Raw genomic sequence first — 24,513 nt, 5'->3', positions numbered from 1 at the left:
GTGGCCTGCTCCGGCCTGCCTTGGATTGGAGGCCTGTCTCCCAGGAGCGAGCTGACTCTCGGGTCACTGAGAAAGTAACCCTTCTGCTCGGGAGTGGAGCGGGGCCCCGCCTCCAGCCACAAAGAAATGAAGAGTTTCTGTCGTTTCTGTGGGGCTCCCTGTGTCCAATCCCCCAGCTCACATCCTCTCCCACCCTCGCCACCCTCCTTAAGGGATGGGGATAGCATCCTTTTGGGATGGGGCAGATGAGGCCCAGAAAGAAGCCCCTTGCGCCAAGTCCCACGGGAGCTGTGACGGCTGCCTGGGGCGGGCTGGGCACTGTCCCTCTCCCCGCTTCCCGGCAGCCTGAAATATGGGAGTGGGGGCACAAGGGGAGGGTAGTTCTGCCTTTTTAATCCACCACAACACCTCACTGTCTGCATGTGGACAGGCCTGGGCGGTCTCCTCAGACACAGGCCTATCTGTAAGGCCAAGCACAGGGCTGCTTCTCTCTCGCAGAGGGCTTGTTTGTTTACTTGGTTTTCAAAATTATAACCTCTGCAGCCCCACCCAGGCCAACCACTCCTTCCCTGACCGGTCTGTGCCATCTGGGGCTGTCCCTGGGGACAGGGATGGAGAAGACTTGGTGCAGGGGTTAGGGCCCTACGTTCCTGTCCTAGCTCTGCAGCCTCTGACACCCTGGGTAAGTCCTCTGCTCTTTCTGGGCCTCGGTTTACTCAGTCATGAAACAGAGGAGGGGTGCTCAGATGATGGCAAAGGGTCCTTCCTGGCTAGGAGGAAGAAGGGTCTATGCCCGAAAAAGAAAAGCAGATGCTGCCCATCAGCAAACTCGGAATTCAGGGCAACAGGGAGCTGTGGCCCAAGCACACCAGGAGCAAACCTCAGGCAAACCTTCCCCCTCCTCCCACACCTGGCCCAGCAGGGCCCAGCCTCCCAAAGCTGAAGCCTTGTTCTCTCTTCTCCCCACATCCCACCAGAGAACACTTCCAAAAAATAAACAAAAACACAGAAACAAAAAGTGAAACAGAAGTACAATTGTCAGCTCGCTCCTCCTGTGGATGTCCAATCACCCCTGAAATCCCTTGGCAGGCTGGGGCAAGTGACAGCTCCCCCCAGACTCAACTAAAACGGAACTGCCATTCACCTAGCACCTTCCATGTGCCAGAAACAACGGCCTCCCAGAAGCTTCACACCCTAGAAGCAGGGCTCACCTTCCCATTTCACTGACAGCTAAGACACCAAGGCGGGAGAGCAATTTGCCCAAGGCCACAGGGCTCTGGGTGGCAGAAGCCAGCCTCTCAGTCAAGGCCAGACATGCTGCCTCTTGAGCTGGGCTGACCAAGTGGTTTAAACCAACATGCACTTTGGAAAACATAAAGATCCTCTGTCTTTGTAACAGAAACCACATCACATCCAGCTTGATGGAAACTTCGTGGCTGGCATGGGTCCCATGAGATCAGGGCTCATGTCAATGCTTCATCCCCACCACCAGGCTCAGGCACGGCATAAGACGGCTTTCAGAGAGAGCTCTTCCTGCCCCGGCAAGATGGCATCAGGCAATAAATATCACACCTTCCCCTTCAATGCAGCCCACGGCCCACAAGCTCTAAGAAGTTGGAGCTAGAAGGGCACTACAGATTGTCCCAGTGACCCATCACACAGATAGACAAAGCAAGGCAGGAAAAGAAAAAAGGACCTGCCAAAGGTCACCTGTTACCAGCCCCGAGGCTCTTACCTCCCAGTCTGCACGCATAAATAGCTGCCGCCAGGTAGGGTGATCAAAGGTGGGTGGAGCACAGGAGTGTGAGTAGTCTCCTGCCTGAGGGACTCTTCTTCTAGAAGATTCTGGCTTAACAAACTTGGCTGGACACGAACAGCTCTGTTGGGCATGAGGCGTGAGGAGGCTGGACAGCTGCTACAGTTGGCTTGGTCACAGATATGTGGGTGGGAAAGCGGGCTTCACACTTTGCAAACCACAATTCATTCTTCCTCTGCCCCTTCTGGGCTCCCAGTTACCCACTGGGGCCCACGCCCTGCACTTTGGATCTCCCTGGGAGGAGGGACTCCCCTGACCAATGTCCTATCATGGACTATACACACAGTAAGGACAAATGGCAACAGAAGCCAGTGCTTCTTGAGTGCAAAGAGCTCTAACCACATCACCTCATCGATCCCTCACAACCTACCAGGTCTGGGCTACCATTATGACCACTTCACAGATAAGAAACCTGTGGCCCAGAGAAGGGAAGACACCTGCCAAATGACAAGGTAGTTGAGACAAGATCTCCAAACTAAGTCCTGATAATCCAAACCCAGGGCACCTGGGTGGATCAGTGGTTGAGCATCTGCCTTTGGCTCAGGTCAGTGATCCCAGAGTCCTGGGATCGGTCCTTCATAGGGCTCCCAGCAGGGAGCCTGCTTCTCCCTCTGCCTGTGTCTCTGCCTCTCTCTGTGTGTCTCGAATGAATGAATGAATGAATGAATGAATGAATGAATGAATCTTAAAAAAATAAAGATTCCAGATCCAGCCCTCTTTCCGCTCTACCCTTGGAAGGGAAGAAGGTCCTCATACTCAGAGCTGCCTAGTAAGGACGTGAGTCTCCCGTCATTGGAGGAATGGGAGCAGAGGCTGCAGGACCGCTGGTTGTCTTGATGAAACAACCTACGAAGCTGACCAGAAGAGACCCCAGATCTCCCCAGCCTCACATGTCACCATCACAGAGGCCTGGTGGCTCCATCTCCCCATCACATTGTGCCCTGATGTGCCCCCATACCCATCTCAATGAGCCAGACCATTCCTCCCCACTGGGCTCTCCTCCTCTCACCTACCCCCCCAAGCCTCCCCAGGACCCTGAGGACAAAGGCCCCTCCCCTTCAAGGCCAGTCCCTTGGCTCCGCCCACTTAACCTCCACCCTCCCCTACTCACTAGGCCACCTTCTCACAGAAGATCTGCCCTTCTTTTTTTTTTTTTTTTTTAATTTTTTTTTTTATTTATTTATGATAGGCACACAGTGAGAGAGAGAGAGGCAGAGACACAGGCAGAGGGAGAAGCAGGCTCCATGCACCGGGAGCCCGATGTGGGATTCGATCCCGGGTCTCCAGGATCGCGCCCTGGGCCAAAGGCAGGCGCCAAACCGCTGCGCCACCCAGGGATCCCCAAGATCTGCCCTTCTGAGAACACTCCGCACTCACTCTGCAGAGGGACAGCCAGCCAGAAAGTGCCACATGGGCAAGAGCCAAGGAGGAGCATGCATCAGCGTGTCCCTGGTGCCGAGTACAATGCCTGCCACACAGTAGCTGCTCAGTACTTGACTGAAAGACTAAAAGAAAGAATGACCAGGTGCATCTAGGTGTAGAGCTCATCATCACACCTCTGTCTGTGGGGTCTCAGAAGCACACAATGGGGATGTTCCACTTCAACTTATAACATCAAAACCCATCCAGCCCTGCCTTTGGAAGATACTTTAAGACCCCCTAGGAAAGGATTTTCTGTGGCAGGGAATTCCTATGAGTAGATAGATAGTGGGGTCACAGATGGGGAGAAAAGGCACAGAGAGGCACAGCCATTGGTCCAGAGTCACACAGCAAATGGTTAGCAGGACCAAGCTTGAGACCCACAGGGAAGGGGGGCCCATCTGTCTTTTTCTTTTCTTTTTCTTTCTGGGGCACATGATGGGGGGTAAAGGTGCCTATGGCCACAGGACCAACCTGGCACATGTCCCTCAACAAAGTGCCACTCAGAACAGCTACCACTCAATGTGTCCTTAACCCCCATGGCCCTGTGTGCTGTACCATCATCCAGAGATTGCCACTCCTGGACCTCATGCCTTAGGAAGTCAGTGCTTTCATCCTTTTTTACAGAGGACACTGAGACTCAGAGAGGGTAAATGAAAATACCCAAAATACCAGCCACTCCAGTGGCAAAGCTGGGACCCGAACCCAAGCCATCTGACTGCAGAGCCTTGCCCCGAACCTCTCAACTCCCTGCTCCTTCTAACTTACCATCCACTCTGTCACCAGGCAGGTCCCTTCACTTCTGGAGGCCACAGGGAGCACATCTCTACACCTGGGCAGTTCCCAGGGGGTGGGACCAGGTGCCCTGCAGAGGTGGGCACCTCCTGTTCTTCCAGTTTTAAATCTGAGAGATCAGAAGATTGCACCCTTCAGTGACTCAGGCTCTAAGATTCTACCGGGAAAGGGGTGTGGCTCTGTCCCACCCTCCAGAATTTGAAAACTAGGTGTCTATCTGCCTTCCTCTTTCCTACAAACTCTGCTCTGCCCAGCACAAGCTAGAGAAAACCCTCAGTGCTCAGGCTAGGAAGTGGATGGGGGTAGGAAAAAGCAGCTCAGGAATTTCTGCAACCACAGGACGATGCCTGATGCCTGATGCCTGCCGCAAGGAGACCCACGGTGAGTGAGTCATAAGCTGTGCCTGCAGAGGAAGAGGGGGCCACGCAGAGAAGACGACCGGTCAAAGGGTGACTTGAATCTCTGAGTAATGTCGGGAGGGATATATTTGTGCAACCCATGGGAGCCTCTGACACATGCCACTCTGTTCCCTTCCCAGGTCCCCTGCCCCCGCTGCCTGCCTCTCTTTGGAGCCTTTTCCACGTTCTCCTCCAGCCCACAGGCTGGCGAAGCAGCCAGACCTCTGTGGTCAACACACCTAAAGGCCAATGTCACTAGTCCGTGTCCCCAGCTCACAGACAGCCCCTTAGAGCCTACTCCCCCTAGAAAGATGCTCAGAAGTGTTGCAAGCTCCCAGAAAGGAGCCTCCCTCAGAAAGCCCAGATTAGTGGAAGCAGGCTGGGGGAGAGCAAGTCAAGAGGATGAGTCTGTCTTCAGCAGGGAAGCTGACCAGAGCAGGAAAGGAAACAAACACAGTGACTCAGTTCACCCCTGAAAACCAAATGTCTAGTCACAGCAGAGCATGGCAATATCCAGAATTAGGGGTAAGGCAAAGAAAACGTCTGTGCGGATGGATGGCCTCGGGTGGAACACAACACAGCCTTTGGGAATGCTTCCAGGGAGGTTGTAAAGACCAGGGAGAGATGTTTATTATAAATCGTTTGGTAAAAGGAGCAAGACAAAAATTGAGTCATGGTCTCAGCAATGTAGAACAATAAACACAGAAGAGAAATGCTGCTAAAATATGAAGTGGTGCTCGTAGGCTGGTGGTGAGTGATTTCCCAGTGATTTCGCCTCTAAACTTCATTCCTCGGCCCAGTTCAGGCTTAGAAAGGTCTCTTTGGCCACGTATGGGGGAAGGATGGGGGGGTGAGGCGAGAGCTCGGGCCTGGGTGATGGGAAAGGAACAGAGTGGAGGCTGGATGGAGGGGCAGGGCAGGGTCAAAGCCAACAAAAGGCGCGTTATGTAAGAGGGACACGAGAGCAGAACAGAATCCCCAGACGCTGCACCCCCAGGGGCTGACCCAGACCTTGGCTACCCGCAGTGGCTCAGGCGGGGCCGGGCACTGTTTCCGGCCTGCCCCGTGTCTCTACAAAGCCCAGGACAGCGAGGAGGGAGCCATGCATGCACCTGGAGGAGGGGGTGGCTAAAAAGGGACACCTTCCTCCCTCCACGCTCCAAGCACCTGCAGCTCTTTCGCACATGTGGAGAGGTAGGGTTGTTAAATCAGAAAAAGGCATGATTTGTCCTGCTCGATAAATACACAAGATACCCTTTTTCTCATATCTGACTGTCAGGGCGAGGATGCTCCATCCCAAGCTGTTTCAAATGTTGATGGCCTTTGCAGAAGCTCCGTGTCAGGACATGAAAACCTGACCTGGGAGTTCCATCTTGAAGCTTCTCTGACACCAGAACCTGACACAGGACACGTGCGAGGTTGGTTTGGGCAGAGCCACAAATTCCTGCAAAACACTGGAAACAGGGGTGTCTGGGTGGCTCAGTGGTTGAGCATCTGCCTTTGGCTCAGGGTGTGATCTCAGAGTCCTGGGATCGAGTCCGACATCGGACTACAAACAGGGAGCCTGCTTCTCCCTCTGCCTGTGTCTCTGCCTCTCGTTGTGTGACTCTCATAAATAAGAAATAAAATATTAAAAAAAAAAAAACACTGGAAACAGCCCACATGTCCTTTAATGGGGGGATGGGTAAATAAATGACACCATGCACAAAAGGAAGCCCACCCGTGGAAAGACGAGGTCAACTCACGTGCTCCATGGAAAGATGTTCGTTCACAATATACGGAGTGAAAAAACAGTCCAACCACAGAGATGTTATCATTGTACCTCTTCTGAGAGCCAGAGCTAAACACATGTAGACCCAGAGGCGTGTATTTGGACACAAGAACACACCAAACTCCAGCAGTTTCTCCCAAGGGATGGGAGCCAAGGGAGGGGACCCTTTCTCACCCTACACCCCTAAATCGCTCGTGCATGCATTACTTATGCAACCAGCCAGCATTAGCAGTGGTTGCCTACGGAGGGGGACAACCCAGGGAAATGGGAGTGACCAGGAATGGGTGCAGCATTTCTCTCTGGGGTGATGAAGGCATTCTAAAATGGACTATGGCAATGGCTGCACAATTCTGTGACTATACACACACATACACACACAAAACCCAATGAACTGTACACTTCAGTGGATAAATTGTCTAGCAGGTGAATTATGTTTCAATAAAGCTGCTATTTAAAAAAGAATTAGCAAAGGGAAAGGTGAGCCCAGCAGAAGGGAGGTGCACTGTATTGGCAAATTCCGTCACCAGCCCTTTCAGGTAATAAATCTTTTTTTTTTTTTAATGTTTTTTTATTTTATTTTTTTTTTATTTATTTATGATAGTCACAGAGAGAGAGAGAGAGAGAGAGAGGCAGAGACATAGGCAGAAGGAGAAGCAGGCTCCATGCACCGGGAGCCCGACGTGGGATTCGATCCCGGCTCTCCAGGATCGCGCCCTGGGCCAAAGGCAGGAGCTAAACCGCTGCGCCACCCAGGGATCCCTCAGATAATAAATCTTAAGGGCAGTTTATGTATATGGTTGGAGGATGGGGGGCGCGGTTTTCTTGGCTCCCACAATTTCATCCTGGCCAACAGAATTTCCAGAAGGGCTCAGTCCTTCAAGGTTGTCCTAGAGGCAGAAGCCCCCTGCCCTGCCCCGGCAATACCAGGATTCCTGCCAAGGGCACAGCACCCTGCCCCTACTTGCACATCTCAAGCAATGGTAAGCTCCCTTCCTCGCCTATTCTATCTTAGCTTTCATGGCAAAGAACCCCTCCTATATCACCAACATGGGCCACCCAGACATTTTTTTTTTTTTTAAGATTTTATTTATTTATTCATGAGAGACAGAGAGAGAGAGAGGCACAGACACAGGCAGAGGCAGAGGGAGAAGCAGGCTCCACGCAGGGAGCCCGACGCGGGACTTGATCCCAGGTCTCCAGGATCACGACCTGGACTAAAGGTGGCACTAAACCACTGAGCCACCGGGGCTGCCCCCACCCGGACACTTTCACTCTCTCATCCCAGCCGTGTCCTCTGGGCCAGATGGAAGGTGTGTGTTGACCTAATCCCCCACCGCTCCCAGGTCCTAGCTCCTTCCTAGTTATATGAGGGCCCCCATCACTGCCCTCCACACCCACTCAAGATAGATAGCCTACATCCATCTCACACATTTGCCAATATACAAGGAACATGGAACTCAAGGTTTCTAAAAACCCTGGTGGATGCCTGCATCTAAGGAACCAGTATCCACCCTGATGCCGGGGATCGGACAAATTCCAGATGAACAGGACCTAAACCACAACTACAACTGCCCCCTTCAAACTGAAAACACCTGGTCACTCTCCTCACCCACTAGAGAATCCGTAACAGAATGAATGGCAATTCTCACAGGTAATAGAAATTGTTTGCTGAGCACTCGCTATGCCCCAAAGCACTGGGCTGAGTTTCTTACCAGCACTATCTCATTAAATCCTTGCAATAGAACCCAGTAGGAAACGACTAAAATTCCCATTCTACGGATTAAAACGTTGAGATTAAGCTGCTGGCCAAAGTTCACGTTGGTTAACATCATGTGGAGTCCGTGTTGGAAGCCTGTGCTGGCCCAAACCAGGGGGAGATTCGTGGGGAAAATTTGGGACCGTTAGACTCTCAGAGTCAGAAGGGACTTGAGCTGTCGAATAGCCTACAGCCTTCAGTTCACAGCTAGGGAAACTGAGACCCAGAGAGAGTAAGTGACTGCCTGAGGTTACCCAGGCCTCCTGGCCCCCAGGTCAGGGTTCTTTCCTCTGCTCAAGCTCCCTCAAGAAAGTAGGAGGGACTCATCCTGCCACCCGCCCCACGGGGCTTCTATGTGAGTACAAGCCCCTACTTGCCAGGGGCTTTGAAATCCCAGGATGAAAGGCACCGCGGCAGCAAAGTGGCACTGTGGGCCAGAGTGTGCCCGACCTCTGCCAGGACTTGCAGGCTGGCATCCACCTGCTCACCTGCTCAGGGTGGGCGAAACGCTGCAGGGGCCACTGGCCAAGCCATAGAACTCCAAGAGGCCTTGGAGCTCAGAGCACTGTGGGAAGGGATGTTCCAAATGCTGACGTTTCCAAAGGGATGGCCCCAGGTAGGGAGGGCTCTGGAATTTTAATTATCTGGCACGAAAGTGCTCACTGCTCCTTGGGTGGGGTGAGGAGGGTGCACGGTTCACTGGATCACTGGAGGCGGCAAAGGCTAGCTTGCATTCCCTCCAAACGAAACCTCTAAGGTGGCTTGCTTCCTTGGGAAGGGGCTAGAGCCCCCCCCCTCCCCGCCTCCAACCTCCCAGGCTTCCAACCCCCCAACCGCCTGACTTAAGAGGCTCCCTCAGGTGAGCCTGGACCAGGAATTTGAGGCATTTCAAGAGGGTTATTAATAGCACTGAAGTGTTGAGAAGAGAGGGGCCAGCATGCTCAGTGGGCACAGCCCTCTTCCACCCAGCGTGGGATCCACAAAACAAACCCAACCCTGTCCAGGAGAGGGCACTTCACCTTTTGCGGTTTCAGTCTCCACCCCTGTAAAATGGGGGTGGGGTGGGGGGCTGGCAGTTCTCAGCCCAGAAGGTAGGAAGAGGGGGGAGAGCAAAACCCGGCCGAAGAAGGAGCAACACACCCCACCCAGGCCGGGTGAGGGGCCCCAACAGGAGGTCGTGAATGGATGGACTGTTACAAAGCCCCAGGAGGCTGCCACCGACAGGGAGGGACAGGAAGACTCCGCCCCGGCTTTCCTCCTCCCAGAGTCCAGGCCTGTCTTATAAGGAGGCTTTTCCAGGACTTAACCCCCGCTGCTCTGAGGCTGGAGAGGGTCTGACTCATTTCTACCTCACCCTCACCCCAGTACCAGGGGCCCAGGCCTGGTACAAAGGGGGAATTCAGGCAGCAGGCCCAGGACACCACAGTCACTGAACAACCCTGCCCCAGCACCTTGTTTGTGCTCAACCTTGGGGCTCAACCTGGAGACACAAAGTTAAGGGTCACCTGGTCCCTCTTCCCAAGGGGTACAGCGGCCAGAACACAACTGCTGAAACTCTACAGGACTGAGCAGGACATGTCAAGATCAATGTAGGTGGATGCAGTGCTCTGGGCTCACTGGCCAGGGAGTAGCAACTTCAACAAGAGGAGCAGATTCCTCCTTCCATCGGCCGCATCCATCCCCACACCCCACATGGACCAGCACCCCAAGCATTGGTGCCTCCTCTATGCCAGGCCCTGGCTAAGCAAGCATGAACTAGGTCACTTGAGTCTCTCAACAACTCATTAATAAGAAATTATTCGCCCCATTTCAGAGAGGAAAAAACTGAGGTGCCAAGCCATTAAGAGACTTCTCTAAGATCTAACGGCTGGGAAACAGATGCTGGGATTCCACCCAGGCAGCCTCACCCAGGGAGGGAGAGGTGAGCCACAAAACTGAGTTTCCCAGGCAGTCTGAAATTCTCACCCCATCTCTCCAATCTCCAGGGTTGGGGGAGGAGGCACTGGGGGGCTGCCCCGGGAAGCCTGGGGTCGGTCGCCCTTCTGAGAAGTGGCCACTGGGCAGTGACAGGCTGGGAGCAGGGTTGGCTGAAGGAGGGGGCTGAGGAGGCCGGGCTCGGGCCTTGACCAGCCCCCTGGACACGCCTGCCAGCTGGAGCACCCAGCTTGAGCCTGAGTCAAAGGGCAAGCAAGGGTTCTGACTTACTCCTCCTGTGCACCCCATCTATCCCCAGCCCTACTCCCCAGGCTCAGTCCAGGCGGGAAGGGGCCTGTCCCTAGAAGCGTCAGCCACGTGTACTAGGGCTGGGGCCAGGACGAGCTGGGGACCGGGACAGTGAGGGAGGAAGATCAGGACACGCTGGCCGAGTGGGCCACAGCTCCATCGGGGTAGTGCGTTGGGGGATTCGAAGGGGCCGGCTCGGAGGGGGTTCCAGGAGGGGAGGGGGCGGTGCGACTTCCCTCAGGAGGGGGAAGGGCGAGCTCATTAGGGGCAGGAAGGCGCGCCCAAACGCGGAGGCAACCCGCGCGGACGGAGCACTTGGTCCCCAGCCACTCCCGCCGTGCTCGGGGCCTGATCCCCCAGAGACCCGACTCCGGCGCGCCCGGGTTGGGGGCGTGGCCCGGGGGCTCCCGGCAGGACCCCCCGGCGCGCCGCACCCCGCCGGACTCACCTGCGATGTGCTGGCGCCGGGCGTCGTCCAGGTGCGTGGACAGCACGTCCCCCATGGCGAGGAAGAGCCGCGGCCCGGATCCGCCCGTCGCTGCCCGCGCTGCTCAGGAGGACACGGCTGGCGCCATGCAGCCCGGCCCGGCCCGCTCCCGCCGCCCCTCGCTGCGGCCTCCGCTCTGCCCGCGCTCCAGCCCCGGCCGCGTCGGTCCCGCCGGCCGCCTCCGCCCCGCGCCCCAGCCCGCGGCGCCGCAGCCCCGCCGCGCCCCGCCCCGCCCCGCCCCGCCGCGCCGCGCCCCGCCCCGCCCCCCGAGCCGAGCCCCGCCCCCCCCCGAGCCCCGCTCCGCCCCCCCGCGCCGAGCCCCGCCCCCGCCGCGGCCGCGGGGCGGGACACCCGGGGCTGCGGGCGAGGCCGGGACAAAGACCGGTCCGAGAGCGGGAGCGAGCAGCGGCGCGCCCGGGGGCGCACCAGACCCAGGCCCAACCCAAGAGAGAGATGGGGCCGGTGGGGGCCCCTGAAAGAGCGGGGAGCGCCGGGGCCTCCAGCCTGGGGTCACCTCCTCCCCTATCCTCGCGGGAGGAGAATCGCGCCCAGCAGGCCGTGGGGAACCGGGAGGGGATGCCGAGGCCCCGGTGCGGGCACTCGGCGTTCGCACCCCACTTCTCCGCCCGCCGCCTCCCGCTCTCAGGAAGCTCCTGGCCTGGATCCGACCTGCCCCAGAAGGTGTGCCCGGCCCGCCTTGCACAATAGCGCGGGGAGAGGGGGTGGCCAGAAGGCTCCCCGGGTGTCAATGCCAGGCGGACATTCCTCAGGCTCAGCGCATGGGTATTTCACTCGGGAGGTAGCTTGTGGGACAGGGCAGGGCAGGAATGGAAAAAAACAATAGAACTTTCCAGGTGCTCAAAGATTCTAAACTCACGGACCTGCATGGTCTGTGGGTATCAATCGGGCCTGCGGGGCTGGGCATGGGTGTGTCCAGGGTGCCACAGGAATGTGTCGATCCTACCCTCACCACCCCCCAGGCCAGTAGAGGAAATAGGCCAACAACTGGGACCCCCAAAATCATGGGTTGGGGTAGCAGAAGCCTTCCTTGGCTGCTGATGCTCAGACTTCCCCAAGCTGCATCCCAAAGGTCATCCAGCTTCTGCGTGCTCACCCTGGTGTCTGAGTACCCACCACCCATGTATCCCACCCTGTAATCGGGCAGTTCTTACTGTAGCTATGACAAAGGCAAAGAATGTGGTAATAAAAGTTGGCATTACTGGGCACAGGTACTTCAGTCCTTTCAACATCGCCAAAGGTAGGTTTGAAGTTGACTAATGTGATACTGGCCCTCGTTTGTGCAGCCAGTGGCTTACCAGTCATTCAGCATACAGGTGGTAACTACCTGCTTGCTCAGCCCTCTACAAGATCCCGGGGTGGGGGTGCTGGGAGCAGGGGTGCTGGCTGGCTGTCCCAGGACTGGAGAACTCTTAATCTCAGGTGGTGAGTTTCAGCTCCACCTGGGGTATAGAATACTTAAAGATAACTTAAAAAAAAAAAAAGGGGGGGGGGGAAGAAAGGAAGAAGAAGAAAGAAAGAAAGAAAGAAAGAAAGAAAGAAAGAAAGAAAGAAAGAAAGAAAGAAAAAGAAAGAAAAGAAGAAGAAGAAAAGAAACATGCTGAGTGTGGGGTTAAGGGAAGTTGCCTAAGCTGTCCTACCCTCTCTGTGACCCAGGACAAGTGGCATTATTCTGAACCTTAATTTCCTTATCTGTCAAATGAGAATAATGACACTTTGTTGTAAGGCTTAAAGCATATAACAGAGCATCCAGCACAGTGCCTGGCACAGGATCGGTCATCTCAATACATAGAGCCCACCATTCTCTTATTGTTATCACAGTCCTTGCTGCCAAGAGCCTATAGGAAGGAAAACATTTCATTTGTTTTTGTTGTTGTTGTTTTTTTCTTTTTTATTCTCTCAGACACACAGAGAGAGGCAGAGACATAGGCAGAGGGAGAAGCAGGCTCCCCACAGGGAGCCTGATGTGGGACTCAATCCCAGGATCCCAGGATCACTACCTGAGCCAAAGACACTCAACCACTGAGCCACCCAGGCGCTCCGAGAACATTTCATTTTGAGGAAAATCCTAGAGGGACTAGCACCTAAACTACCAGTAGAAAAAAACAGAAGTTAAAAAAAAAAAAGAAAAGAAAAGAAAAAACAGAAGTTGACAGCAGACATTGGAGAACAGCATTCCAGGAAGTGGAGAGCACAGGCATAGGCCAGTCTTTAAAGAACAGGATGGATTCATGCAGCGGAGAGTCTTCAGGTGGAGTTGAAGTCAAGCTGGTTTCCTTTCCAGAGATTAACTGAGGCCAAGAGAAGGAAAGTCACTTGCCAAAGTCACACAGCAAGGCAGAAGCAGAACCCAGCCAGAAGTCAAGTCTCCTGACACCCAGCATCTGTCTGTTCTCTTTGAGCAACCAGATAGAAGTAACCAGAAGCAAAAGAGGCTGCTGCTCTCATTTCATTTTCCCCACAGCCCAAACTATAAGGACGGAAAGGTTTGCTTGCCCTAGGCTTATAGCTGGAGCCAGCCGGCATCTGGACACCCCAGGGCATGTCCTCGGTCAGAGTGGAGGCTTGGGCCAGTTGAGATAGAAGTGGGGCCACAGGCAGCCTTTTGTCAGCCTTTATGGTACACCCAGGCCTGTCACCCTGGAGCACCTACAAACTACCCAGAATGCCAGAACCCTAGTCCATCCCTCCCCTTCCCCGCCCCCCCCCAACTTCATGGCTTTGGAGACCCTCTGTCACATGTCACCCAGCCCCTCTGAGCATCTGTGGTATGTAGAAAGCAAATGAAATCATGAAAGTAGAAAGGCCTGGTAAACTATAAAATGCTGTGTGGATGCAAATAGCTCCCCTCAGACCTTGACGCCAGTCCCAAGTGAAAATTCATTCAGTTGGGACTCCTGGGTGGCTCAGCGGTTGGGTGTCTCAGGGCATGATCCCTGAGTCCCAGAATGGAGTCCCACATCAGGCTCCCTACATGGAGTCTGCTTCTCCCTCTACCTGTGTCTCTGCCTCTCTGTGTGTGTCTCTCATGAATAAATAAATAAAATCTTTTTTTAAAAAATTCATTAAGTTCACATACACAGAGTTTTACCTAGCAGTGGAGTGGAGGGGAATTGACTGTTACAAATGTCAGAGGGAGGCACCTGGGTGGCTCAGTGATTGAGCATCTGCCTTCAACTCAGGTCGTGATCCTGAGGTCCTGGGATCGAGTCCCACACTGAGCTCCCCACAGGGAGCCTGCTTCTCCCTCTGCCTGTGTCTCTGCCTCTCTCTCTGTGTCTCTTACGAATAAATAAATAAATAAATAAAATCTTTAAAAAATAAAATAAAACAAAAATGAAATGGGAAACAAATGCATGGAGCTCCAGCTGTGTGTCAGGTTCTACTGTAGGGGTCGAGAATACATCAGGATACTGGATAGTCAAGATCTCTGTCCTTGTAGAGGCTATGTTCTCATGCTGGAGGGAGAAAGGTAGTACATAAACAAGATGATTTCAGAAAGAATAAACATTAAGATAATGAAATAGGATGAGGGATTAAAGTGACAGCAGTGGGAGTACCACCTAGGAAGGCAGTCTGGGAGGTAACACTTGGAGACCTGATTGGCAAAAAGTAGCCATGAAGATCCAGGGATAGCTATCATTCATGGCCCTTGTGCTCATGCCAGATATCATGCCAAAGGCCTTCCCTGCCTCATCAGACAGCCCTCACAACTACTTTATTGGAAGAATGACCAGTTTTAAGGATTTTCAAAAGATGATATTCCATTGGATGCCCATACTAGCCCTTACTTAAACACTGGGTAGGTAGGCCTGGAGGGCACACCACGTAAAGGTGTCAGTGTGAGCAAAGGCAGGGGAGATGAGTCCTTACCAACCCAGGGTCTGTTTCAAGGGAAAAAGAGAGAGGCGCCCCTACCCTGGACAGGTGGGACCAGACAGGAGGCTCCTTAGTGTTCAGAACATAGGGATTTTTACTTTATTCTGAGATGATTGTAAACTTCTTTAAAAGTTCTCAGCTCGGGACATGGGAGTGACTCAGCAGTAGAGCATCTGCCTTTGCCTTGGGGTGTGATCCTGGGGTTCCAGGATCAAGTCACACATCGGGCTTCCCACGTGGAGCCTGCTTCTCCCTCTGCCTCTCTCTCTCTTTCTCTGTGTGTCTCTCATGAATAAATAAAATCTTTAAAAAATAAAATACAGGAATCCCTGGGTGGCTCAGCGGTTTAGCACCTGTCTTCAGCCCAGGGCTTAATCCTGGAGTCCCTGGATCGAGTCCCACATTAGGTTCCCTGCGTGGAGCCTGCTTCTCCCTCTGCCTGTGTGTGTGTGTGTGTGTGTGTGTGTGTGTCTCATGAATAAATAAATAAAATATTTTTTAAAAATAAAATGAAAAAAAAAAGTTCTCAGCTCTTGGGGGGACTGGGTGTCTCAGTCTATTAGGTGTCTAACTCTTGCTTCCACCTCAGGTCTTGATCTCAGGGTCATGGGATCAAGCCCTGTAGGGCTCCACATGCTTGAGATTCTCTCTCCCTCTCCTTCTGCCCCTCCCTCTGCTGTCTCTCTTTCAAATAAATAAATAAATCTTAAAAAAAATATATACTCTCGGCTCTTCACTACTTTATGTTAATAAATCAGGCCAGTTGTGATCTTTGGGTGGAGGAAGAATGACTTATTTTTTTAAAGAAAAATGAATACAGTCATCAGTACTATATGAGGAAGAGGAAAGGATTTCAGGAAATTAGACATCAGGAGAATTTCTCCAACTCTGAAAAGCTGGGAACCCCTGCCCCTACACTTGAGGCTGTTTTACCATTCAGTTTTTAGTTTTGAATAAATTAAAGCATGTTTTCATACATTTCTTGGCTCTTTGTGGGGATTTACTATTCATATCTTCTGCCTGCTTTTGCATAGGAATGTGTATGTTTTTTCTTATTGGTTTTTAAGAGCTCTTTCTATAAGGAAGAATTTCTCAGGGTGCCTGGGGGGCTCAGTTGGTTAAGCGTCTGCCTTCTGCTCAGGTCATGATCCCAGGGATCAAGCCCCGCTGGTGTCATCATTGGGCTCCCTGCTCAGCAAGGAGTCTGCTTCTCCCTTTCCCTCTGCCCAACCACCCGCCTGCCCCGCTCATGATTTCTCTCCCTCTCCCTCTCTCAAATAAATAAAATCTTTAAAAAAAGAAAAACAAAAGCAAAAAACTTCTCAATACTGCAATGTGTGGTGCAGGGGGTGTGTCTGCTTTTTTTTCTAGGGTTCTTGATTTGATATCTATCCACCAGCTCTCTCCCACACCCTTCACTTGGCCCAGGCCCTAAAGCCCAGTGGAAGATACCAGGCATGTGGACAAAGAAGAGAAATGATCCAGATCTAGAGCAGAGAAGGAAGACTCCCCATGCCCACCTGCTGAGCCTGCCCTCTCTGGCAGAGAATGCCACCTACAGCCCCTGATTCATCAGTTCTTTGTCAGGAAGTGGCTTCTGCCCAGCTGCCTCCCTGCAGGGCTGCCCCGCCCCACCTCACCCCACCCAAAAGCACATTTAGAAACTGAGACCTAAAGGTAAAGAATAATAATACTTTACTTGGAAAGAGGGGGTCCAGGAGGGTCCAGAGCTTGGACAGCAGCCCGGATTAGGGAAGGGATTTGCCCCAAAACATATGGTAGGGGCCCAGGCCAGGACCCTTCCTGGTTTTATAAGAAGGAGGAGGGGCCCTTCCTTGCCCCATGGGTGCCTCTCTCTCCCAGTTGGCTCTGAGTCCCAGCTCTGCTCTCCCCGCAAACCTGTCAGACCTGAAATAGCCCAGGAGAAAAAAAACAAACACCTTGGGTAAACAACAGGGAATGTGAATGAATCAGGATTTTGTTTTTAAGGAATATCGTGTGTCCACTGCTGTTTACCAGGTCAGGTCGGCATGGCCCCTTGTGTGGAAGGGACCCTGGCACCCCGCCTGGACCTCCCCTCTTTATTGACTGTCGAGTGGTGGAAGGAGACACAGCTCACAGCCATTCCATCTGTCACCTGGTCTTTGGCTGATCCGGCCCCCTTCTTGCTCCTCTTGTGGCCAGCTCCACCACCACACCCAAGTCCAGACCCCAAGACTCTGCCCTGTACTCTCCCCCACCCATTAACTAACCCAACCCTTTAGTGGCCTCCTATTTGTTCCTCAGTGGAGAGCCAGCTGGATTGTTCAAAACACAAATATGACCGTGTCATTCCCCTGCTTCAAACCTTCTGCGGCTCCCACTGTCCTGAGGACAAAGTCAAACTCAGACCCCAAACACGGCACTGAAGGCTCCTGCCAGCCTCCCCTTTGCCCCCTTCCCCTGGCCCCCCTCCAGCCATACTGACCTCTCATACCCACAAACTAGCCTTGCCCGTCTCCATCAGGGTTTACACACATGCTGATTCCCTTTCCTGAGTTTGCCCCACCAAGCACCAACCATCCTCAGCTAAAACAGAGAGGCCTCTCCTGTCTGCTGCTTCTCCTAGTGCCTTATACCTCCTTCATCACAATCAGCATGTTCATAATTACTTAATTTTGTGTGCAGTTATTTGTTGAAAGAAGTCTTCCTCTCTGATGACAGGACTGTCCTCGTTCAACATGACAGCCCTAGCGTCAACATAATGGGAGCTTGGGTGAGCACCTGCAATGTGCAGAACACTGCCCTAGGCACTGGAGAGGAATGTGACAGTGACACCCACCTGATCCCTGGGACTTGGCCACCTTGTTCCTAGACATGCATATGGTCACACCTGCTGTGGCCGCACCCACTTCACTCCCCATTTGTCAGCAAAACCTGTTCAGTGTCCCTGCCATTGGGAGCCTCTGCTTGCATACCTCCAGGAAGGGGGTGCTCACCACCTCCCCAGGTTGCAATTCCATGTCCAGCCCAAGAACACCAAAGTCAGACAAGAGAGTACCTCAGCTCCAGCAAACAGGCAGGGAGTGAGAAATAGTGACAACATTGCTGTTCCCAGCTGTGGGCTTTACATCCTCTGCCTTAATCGACCTTCACCACAGCTCCATGGAAGAGGCCCTTTTCAGGGACATTCATATTCCAGGGAGAGAAAGCTGAGGCTCAGTGAGGTTAAGTGACTCATCCAAGGTCACACAGCAAGGAAGACATGAAAGTTAGAGACATACGCAGAGCTGCAACATAGTGCAACACACACCATCCCTCCAGATCCAAACCCATGGGTTCCTCTAGTTTTCACACACAAAAGGGGATTCTCTGCTACACCCACTGTCTGCTCACTCATTTTTTTTTAAAGATTTTATTTATTTATTCATGAGAGATACAGGGGGAGAGAGAGGGGCACAGAGACACAGGCAGAGGGAGAAGCAGGCTCCACGCAGGGAGCCCAACATGGGACTCGATCCCGGGTCTCCAGGATCAGGCCCTGGGCTGAAGGCAGCTCTAAACCGCTGAGCCACCCGGGCTGCTCCATGCTCACTCATTTTTTATTTTTATTTAACAATATACTGTGAACATCTTTCTATGCTAATGAGTTTTTAATTCTACTGATTTTTAATGGCTGTGTGATATTCCATTTTCTGACTCCATTAAACTACTTGCCTATGAATGGACACTTCTTTTCTTTTCTTTTTGTTTTTTTTAAGATTTTATTTATTTATTCACGAAAGACACAGAGAAAGAGAGGCAGAGACATAGGCAGAAGGAAAAGCAGGCTCCTCATGGGGAGCCTGATGTAGGACTCGATCCCGGGACCCCAGGATCACCACCTAAGCTGAAGGCAGATGTTCACCAACCAGGTGCCCCTGGACACTTATTTTCACAATTATTTTATGAGGATCAGTTGCTAGAACTGGAATGGCTGGTTAATAAGCTGTCTTTTGAGGTTCTCAATACATGGTGACAAATTGCCCTGATGAAAGGATTGTAGCAGGCACTAGTTCTCCTGTACCTTGTACCTGTCATATGTTCCTTGTCCAGTACCCAGTGTGTCACGGTGATCTTACCTCTCACCTCACCCCCACCCTCCAGAGTGAGAGATCACCCTCCCCAGAGACCTCGAGCTTAGCTGGGTTCCTGACTTCCTGGCAAGTCCCAGAGACATTTGTTGCCTGGCCAGTGTTGATGTGATAGTCACTCCCAGTTCCTCCAGGGCCAGCCAGGAGGGTTTTAAGGCCTCCCCAACCCACATGTACCACTTCCATGTCAGGCGTGGTTTCCCGCTGGGCTACAGCTGCCCCTCACCAGCTGGTGACTCAGAGCCTGGCCAGGATGGCAGTGCTGGCTGGGTCTACTCAGCACTCCAAGTGACTAAACTTGTGGTGAGGCTGGGCTGGGCCTCTTGAGGTGGGGCTGCCTCCACCCCAGCCTGGCCCTCCTTCCTCTCTCCCTTGGGTATTACTGCTTTCTGTCCTCTGGGCCTTCTCAATAGGATGAGAATAATCCTGGATACCGAGTGCCTGAGTGTGCCAAGGTGATTGAGACACAGTTCCCACACTCTCCGAGGGCCTAGCCTGGAGGACAGAAGTCATGTCGTGGGGATGAACAAAGAAGAAGCCCAAGAGGAAGAGGGGGGTGGTGGCAGAGAGGGAGAGACATGTGGTGGGGAGAGTCCAGAGCTGGGCATCAGGGTGGGCACTGGCCACTGTGTAAGGACCATGAGGACCAGGTAGGGGAGCAGGGAGCTTGCAAGGACTGTCCTGTTCCACCCCATATGGTGCCTCCATGAGAAGTAGCAAAGTCTGGGCGCCTGGGTGGCTCAGATGGTTAAGTGCCCGCCTTTGGCTCTCCAGATCCTGGGATCAAGCCCTGCATTGGGCTCCCTGCTCAGGGGAGTGTCTGCTTCTCCCTTTTCCCCCTACCTCACACTCATGTTTTCTCTCTCTCTCTCTCAAATAAATAAATAAAATTAAAAAAAAAAAAAAAAGAGTAGCAAAGTCAGTGACAACAGGCTGGGGCAGTCTTACACCAAGGCCCCAGCTGGCTTGGCAAGTGCAACATGGGCTGGATTCGACCCTGTCACCCAGCCCACCGGATGCCCTCGTAGATGTTTGACCTGCTTATGCAGGAGTCCTGAGTGAGGAGGCAGCCACAGGGATGGTACCTCCTCCTAGGGGAGCATTTGGAAATGTGTGTATGGGGGAGTTCTTAATTGTCACCATGTCTGGTGTCTGTGGGAGTGGGGGAGGAGATGCTATTGGCATCTAGTGTCTGAAGGTCAGCAACGGTAAGTATTCTGCTGAGATGGCCAGTGCTGCCCAGGCATGAATTCCTCCCTTGCCCTCAAAACCTAGGGCTGAGACCCCTCTGTTGTCCAATTCCATTGTGGAGAGGATCATACCTACTGTAGAATTTCCTCCAGTGTTCAAAGTGGTTCTGAGATACACTGTGTCACTGGGCTTGCACCTCGTCTGGGCAAGGACTAGGCTGATGTTTTTATTTGTCATCTAGGAATAATGATGGCAAGGACACGGGTAGACATTGAGCGGCCCATGTGCTGGGCACAGGGCCAGGCCTTTGGATGTGTTATCTTCCTGATGGTCCTATGAGGGCTGCACTATAATTATCCCCATTTTGCAGATGAGGAAACACAAGCTCAGAGAGGCAAGGTCAGTCACACGAATGGGAAGTCAGGGAACTGGGTTTTCTTTTCTTTTTTTTTTAATGATTTTATTTATTCATGAGAGACACAGAGAGAGGCAGAGACATATGCAGAGGGAGGAACAGGCTTCCTGCGAGGAGCCGGTGTGGTACTCTATCCCAGGACCTAGGGATCACCACCTGAGCCAAAGGCAGATGCTCAACCACTGGGCCACCCAGGCTCCCAGGAAGCTGGTTTTTCAACCCAGGTTTACTTCACTGCAAAGCCCTACCCCTGCCGTTAAGACGGATGGGGAAACAGACATTCTCACTGCTCCCCCATTAGTCACTGGCAAACCCAGAACCAAGGTCTCTGAACCTGTTCATCAGGAGTCTTCCCCCTCCACCCCTGTGCCAAGGGCCCCATCTGCAAATGTGGAGCCCTTTAATAAGAATTAATTAAATTTAAAAAAATATTTTATTTATTTATTCATGAGAGACACAGAGAGAGAGATGCAAAGATATAGGCAGAGGGAGAAGCAGGGTCCCCGTGGGGAGCCCGATGCAGGACTCAATCCCATGACCCCGGGGATCAAGACCTGAGCCAAAGGCAGTCAATTAACCTCTGAGTCACCCAGGCATCCCCCTTTAACAAGAATTAAAAGAAGCATCTTGATCCCAGGATCAAGTCCTGCATGGGGTTCCCTATGGGGAGCCTGCTTCTCCTTCTGCCTATACTTCTGCCTCTCTCTCTGTCTCTCAGGAATAAATAAATAAAATCTTAAAAAAAAAAAAAAAAGAGTAAAAAACCCCAAGGAGAGGCCTCCCTGAGCCTATCCTCCATCCCTGGTGCCTGCTTTCTCCTTGTATTTCCTGCTCTGGAAACCTGAAGGCAATTTCTTTTACCTAAAGTGACTCATCTATCTACCTATAAGGTATCTTCCTGTAACTGTGAAGAACTCCAAAGATGCTAAATCCTTCCTCTCTCTCCACCAGAAAAGGCCCTGGCTGCCCTCAAGGTGAGCAGGAGCGGAGTTTGAATAGTTTTTAACCTTCTGATGGCCATGGGGTCTGGGCCCCACTGGCTATCACCATCCTGGGCCTCCACTTTCGCAAAAGGGAGCTAATAATCCCTGCCAGTCTCGTTCATGTAGAAAGGCAATGAAATCAACCATGTATAGCACTTGGCCCAGGGCCATTAAATAGTAGCTGTTCTCATGACGACTGTCAGCATTGAGTGTGGAAGACAGATGGGGCTACCCTTGATGATACAAGGTGGACAGTAGAAGATGCCAAGGTAGGGGTTGAGCCAAGGATCATGGGAGTCCTGAGCTGGGAAGGTGTGGCATGAAACAAGGTGGCTTCTTGGGAGGAGGTGGTACTTGAGCTGGGCTGTGAGAAAAGGAATATATATGGTGGTTGTAAAGAGACCATGTGTCTCAGGTGTGCCAGCTGAGCGGCAGAGCGCTGATTCATAGAAATTCTCGTGGGAGGGGGGGCCTCCGGATGAGAGGAAAGGACTCCATGGGACACGGACAAGGCTGGGAATACTGACCTAGGAGTCAGGAAAACAGTTTTTCTTTTCTTTTTCTTTTGTTTATTGTAGCCTAATTTATACATACCAAATGCACAATGAGGGTTTTTTTTTTTTAATGTTTTTGCTGCTTTATTGAACCATAATTGACATATAATAAACTGCACATATTTAAAGTGTAGATTTGATCATTTAGAGCATATGAATACATACAATCAGCACCACAATAAAGGTAAGAAAAACACCCATAACCCCCAGTGTTTCCTCCTGGCCCTTTATAATTCTCCCTCATCTCTCCCACTCACCTTGTGTGGGTGGAGGCAGCCACTGACTTGATTTCCACCACCATAGATGAGTTTACATTTTCTAGAATTTTATATAAATGGAATCATACACTATTTTTTTGGCCTAGCTTTTAAAAAAATTTGTATCATAATTTTTCTATAGATTTTATTTTTAAGGAATCTCCATATCCAACATGAGGCTTGAACTTACAATCCTGAGATCAAGAGTTGCATGTTCCACAGGCACCCCTTCAAACTCAGCATCATAATTTCAAGATTCATCTATAGTATTGTATTACTAATTTACTTTTTATTGCTGCCTTATACTACACAGTAGGGTTGTACCACTTGTCTTCATCCTTTTGCTTGTCGGTGGCCATTTGAATTGTTTCCTGCTTTGCGGTATCATAAATAAAGCTTCTGTGAACATTTGTGTGTGGCTTGATGAGTTGTTGGTTTTTCAAAAGATTTATATATTTATTTGAGAGAGGAGAGAGTGGCACACCTGGGTGGCTCAGCGGTTGAACATCTGACTTCAGCTCAGGGCCTTAACCCCCGGGGTCCCGGGATCAAGTCCTGCATTGGGCTCCTTGCAGGGAGCCTGCTTCTCCCTCTGCCTGTGTCTCTGCCTCTCTCTCTCTCTGTGTGTGTGTCTCTCATGAATAAATAAATAAAATCTTTAAAAAAAGAGAGAGAGAGAGAGAGGAGAGAGAGTACATGCAAGCAGGGGAAAGGGCAGAGGGAGAGGGAGAGAATCTCAAGCAGACTCCCTACTGAGCATGGAGCCCATAGGGGGCTACATCCCAGGACCCCAAGATCATGACCAGAGACAAAATCAAGAGGTGGATTCTTAACTGACTGAGCCACCCAGGTCCCCTGCATGTTGAGTTTTATCTATGTATGCATGTGTGTAACTATCACCCAGGTCAAGATATGAAATATTTCCAGCACCCAAGAAGTTCTCTTGTGCCAGGTCATATTCTCTCAATGGTGATTGCTGTCCTGACACTCATCATAAATCAACTATGTTTGTTCTAGAACTTCATATAAATGGAATTAAACAGCAATGCAGCACATTTTCTTTTGTGTCTTATTTCTTTTGCTCAATATCATGGTTCTGGGGACTCCTGGGTGGCTCAGTGGTTGAGCATCTGCCTTCAGTTCAGGTCATGATCCCTGGGACCCAGGATCGAGTTCTCCATTGGGCTCCCAGAGGGAACCTGCTTCTTCCTCTGTCTGTGTCTCTGCCTTTCTCTCTGTCTCTCATGAATAAATAAATAAAATCTTAAAAAAAAAAAAAAACATCATGGTTCTGACATTAACCTGGGTTATCCCCTACAACCACAGTTCATCCTCTTTTTTGCTATTATCCCACTGTATGGACACACCACAAAGTTTATCACATTCTCCTGGGTTTTTTGTTGTTGTTTGTTTGTTTGTTTGTTTGTTTTCACATTCTCTTGTTGATAGACATGTGGGCTACTCCCAGGTTTTGGCTATTACAAATAAAGATACTATGAATATCTGTGTACAGTATTTTTACAGACACATCCTTTCTTCCTGGTGCTTGAGTCATAGCTAGGAGTGGAATTTCTGGTTATAGGGGAAGTATGCTTATTGCTAGAAACTGCCAAACATTTTTTCGAAATAGTTGTCCATTTCGTGCCCCCACCAACAATGTAGGAGAATTTCAGTTGCCCCACCTTCTTGCCAACATTTGGTATTGTTAAGCCTTTTGAGTTTAGCCTTGCAACTGACAAGTGCATGGTGGTTTTGTTTTGCGTTTCCTTTATGACTAATGGTATGGAGTATTCTTTCCATGTGATATTGGATTTCATTTTACATTTATTTTTTTTTAAATTTTTATTTATTTATGACAGTCACACAGAGAGAGAGAGAGAGAGGCAGAGACACAGGCAGAGGGAGAAGCAGGCTCCATGCACCGGGAGCCCGACGTGGGATTCGATCCCGGGTCTCCAGGATCGCGCCCTGGGCCAAAGGCAGGCGCCAAACCGCTGCGCCACCCAGCGATCCCTCATTTTACATTTAAAGGCTGTGTTATTATGAAACATGCTTGATGAAAGACATTCAACTACAGTGTGTAAAGCCCAAGAAAGAAAATTTTGTCTTAATCTCCCAATTTGCTCTCCCTGCATTAGTTAAGTTTATTATATAGCCCACACAGATATAATTGTATACACACACATACATTTATGTTTTTAACCCCCCCACACACAAATCCTCATTTTATTGAACATATATTTTTTTCAAAAGATTTTTATTTATTTATTCATGAGAGACACAGAGAGAGAGGCAGAGACACAGGCAGAGGGAAAAGCAGGCTCCATGCAGGAAGCCCGATGTGGGACTTGATCCCGGAACTCCGGGATCATGCCCTGAGCCGAAGGCAGATGCTCAACCGCTGAGCCACCCAGGCATCCCTTATTGAGCATATATTAT

General features: G+C 51.5%; 1 protein-coding gene across 2 annotated transcripts in view; it reads right to left on the bottom strand.

The window, feature by feature from the left end:
- The window catches only part of NIBAN2 (niban apoptosis regulator 2), a 51,585-nt gene extending 40,725 nt beyond the window's left edge, over nucleotides 1-10,860 (bottom strand). Inside the window, exon 1 of one of the 2 annotated variants that reach the window (XM_025475203.3) lies at nucleotides 10,627-10,860. In XM_025475203.3, the coding sequence (XP_025330988.1) occupies nucleotides 10,627-10,681 (55 nt within the window). In that variant the 5' untranslated portion in view covers nucleotides 10,682-10,860. Of the gene's footprint in view, nucleotides 1-4,003; nucleotides 4,141-10,626 lie in introns of those variants that run through there. The other variant, XM_049114451.1, reaches the window with a different exon arrangement.
- Between the last annotated feature and the right edge of the window lie 13,653 nt (nucleotides 10,861-24,513).

This window comes from Canis lupus, chromosome 9 (assembly GCF_003254725.2).
Source record: "Canis lupus dingo isolate Sandy chromosome 9, ASM325472v2, whole genome shotgun sequence".
Classification (NCBI taxonomy): Eukaryota; Metazoa; Chordata; class Mammalia; order Carnivora; family Canidae; genus Canis; species Canis lupus.
Note: the sequence above shows the minus strand (reverse complement) of the source record. Positions and strands in the feature narration are given on the sequence as shown.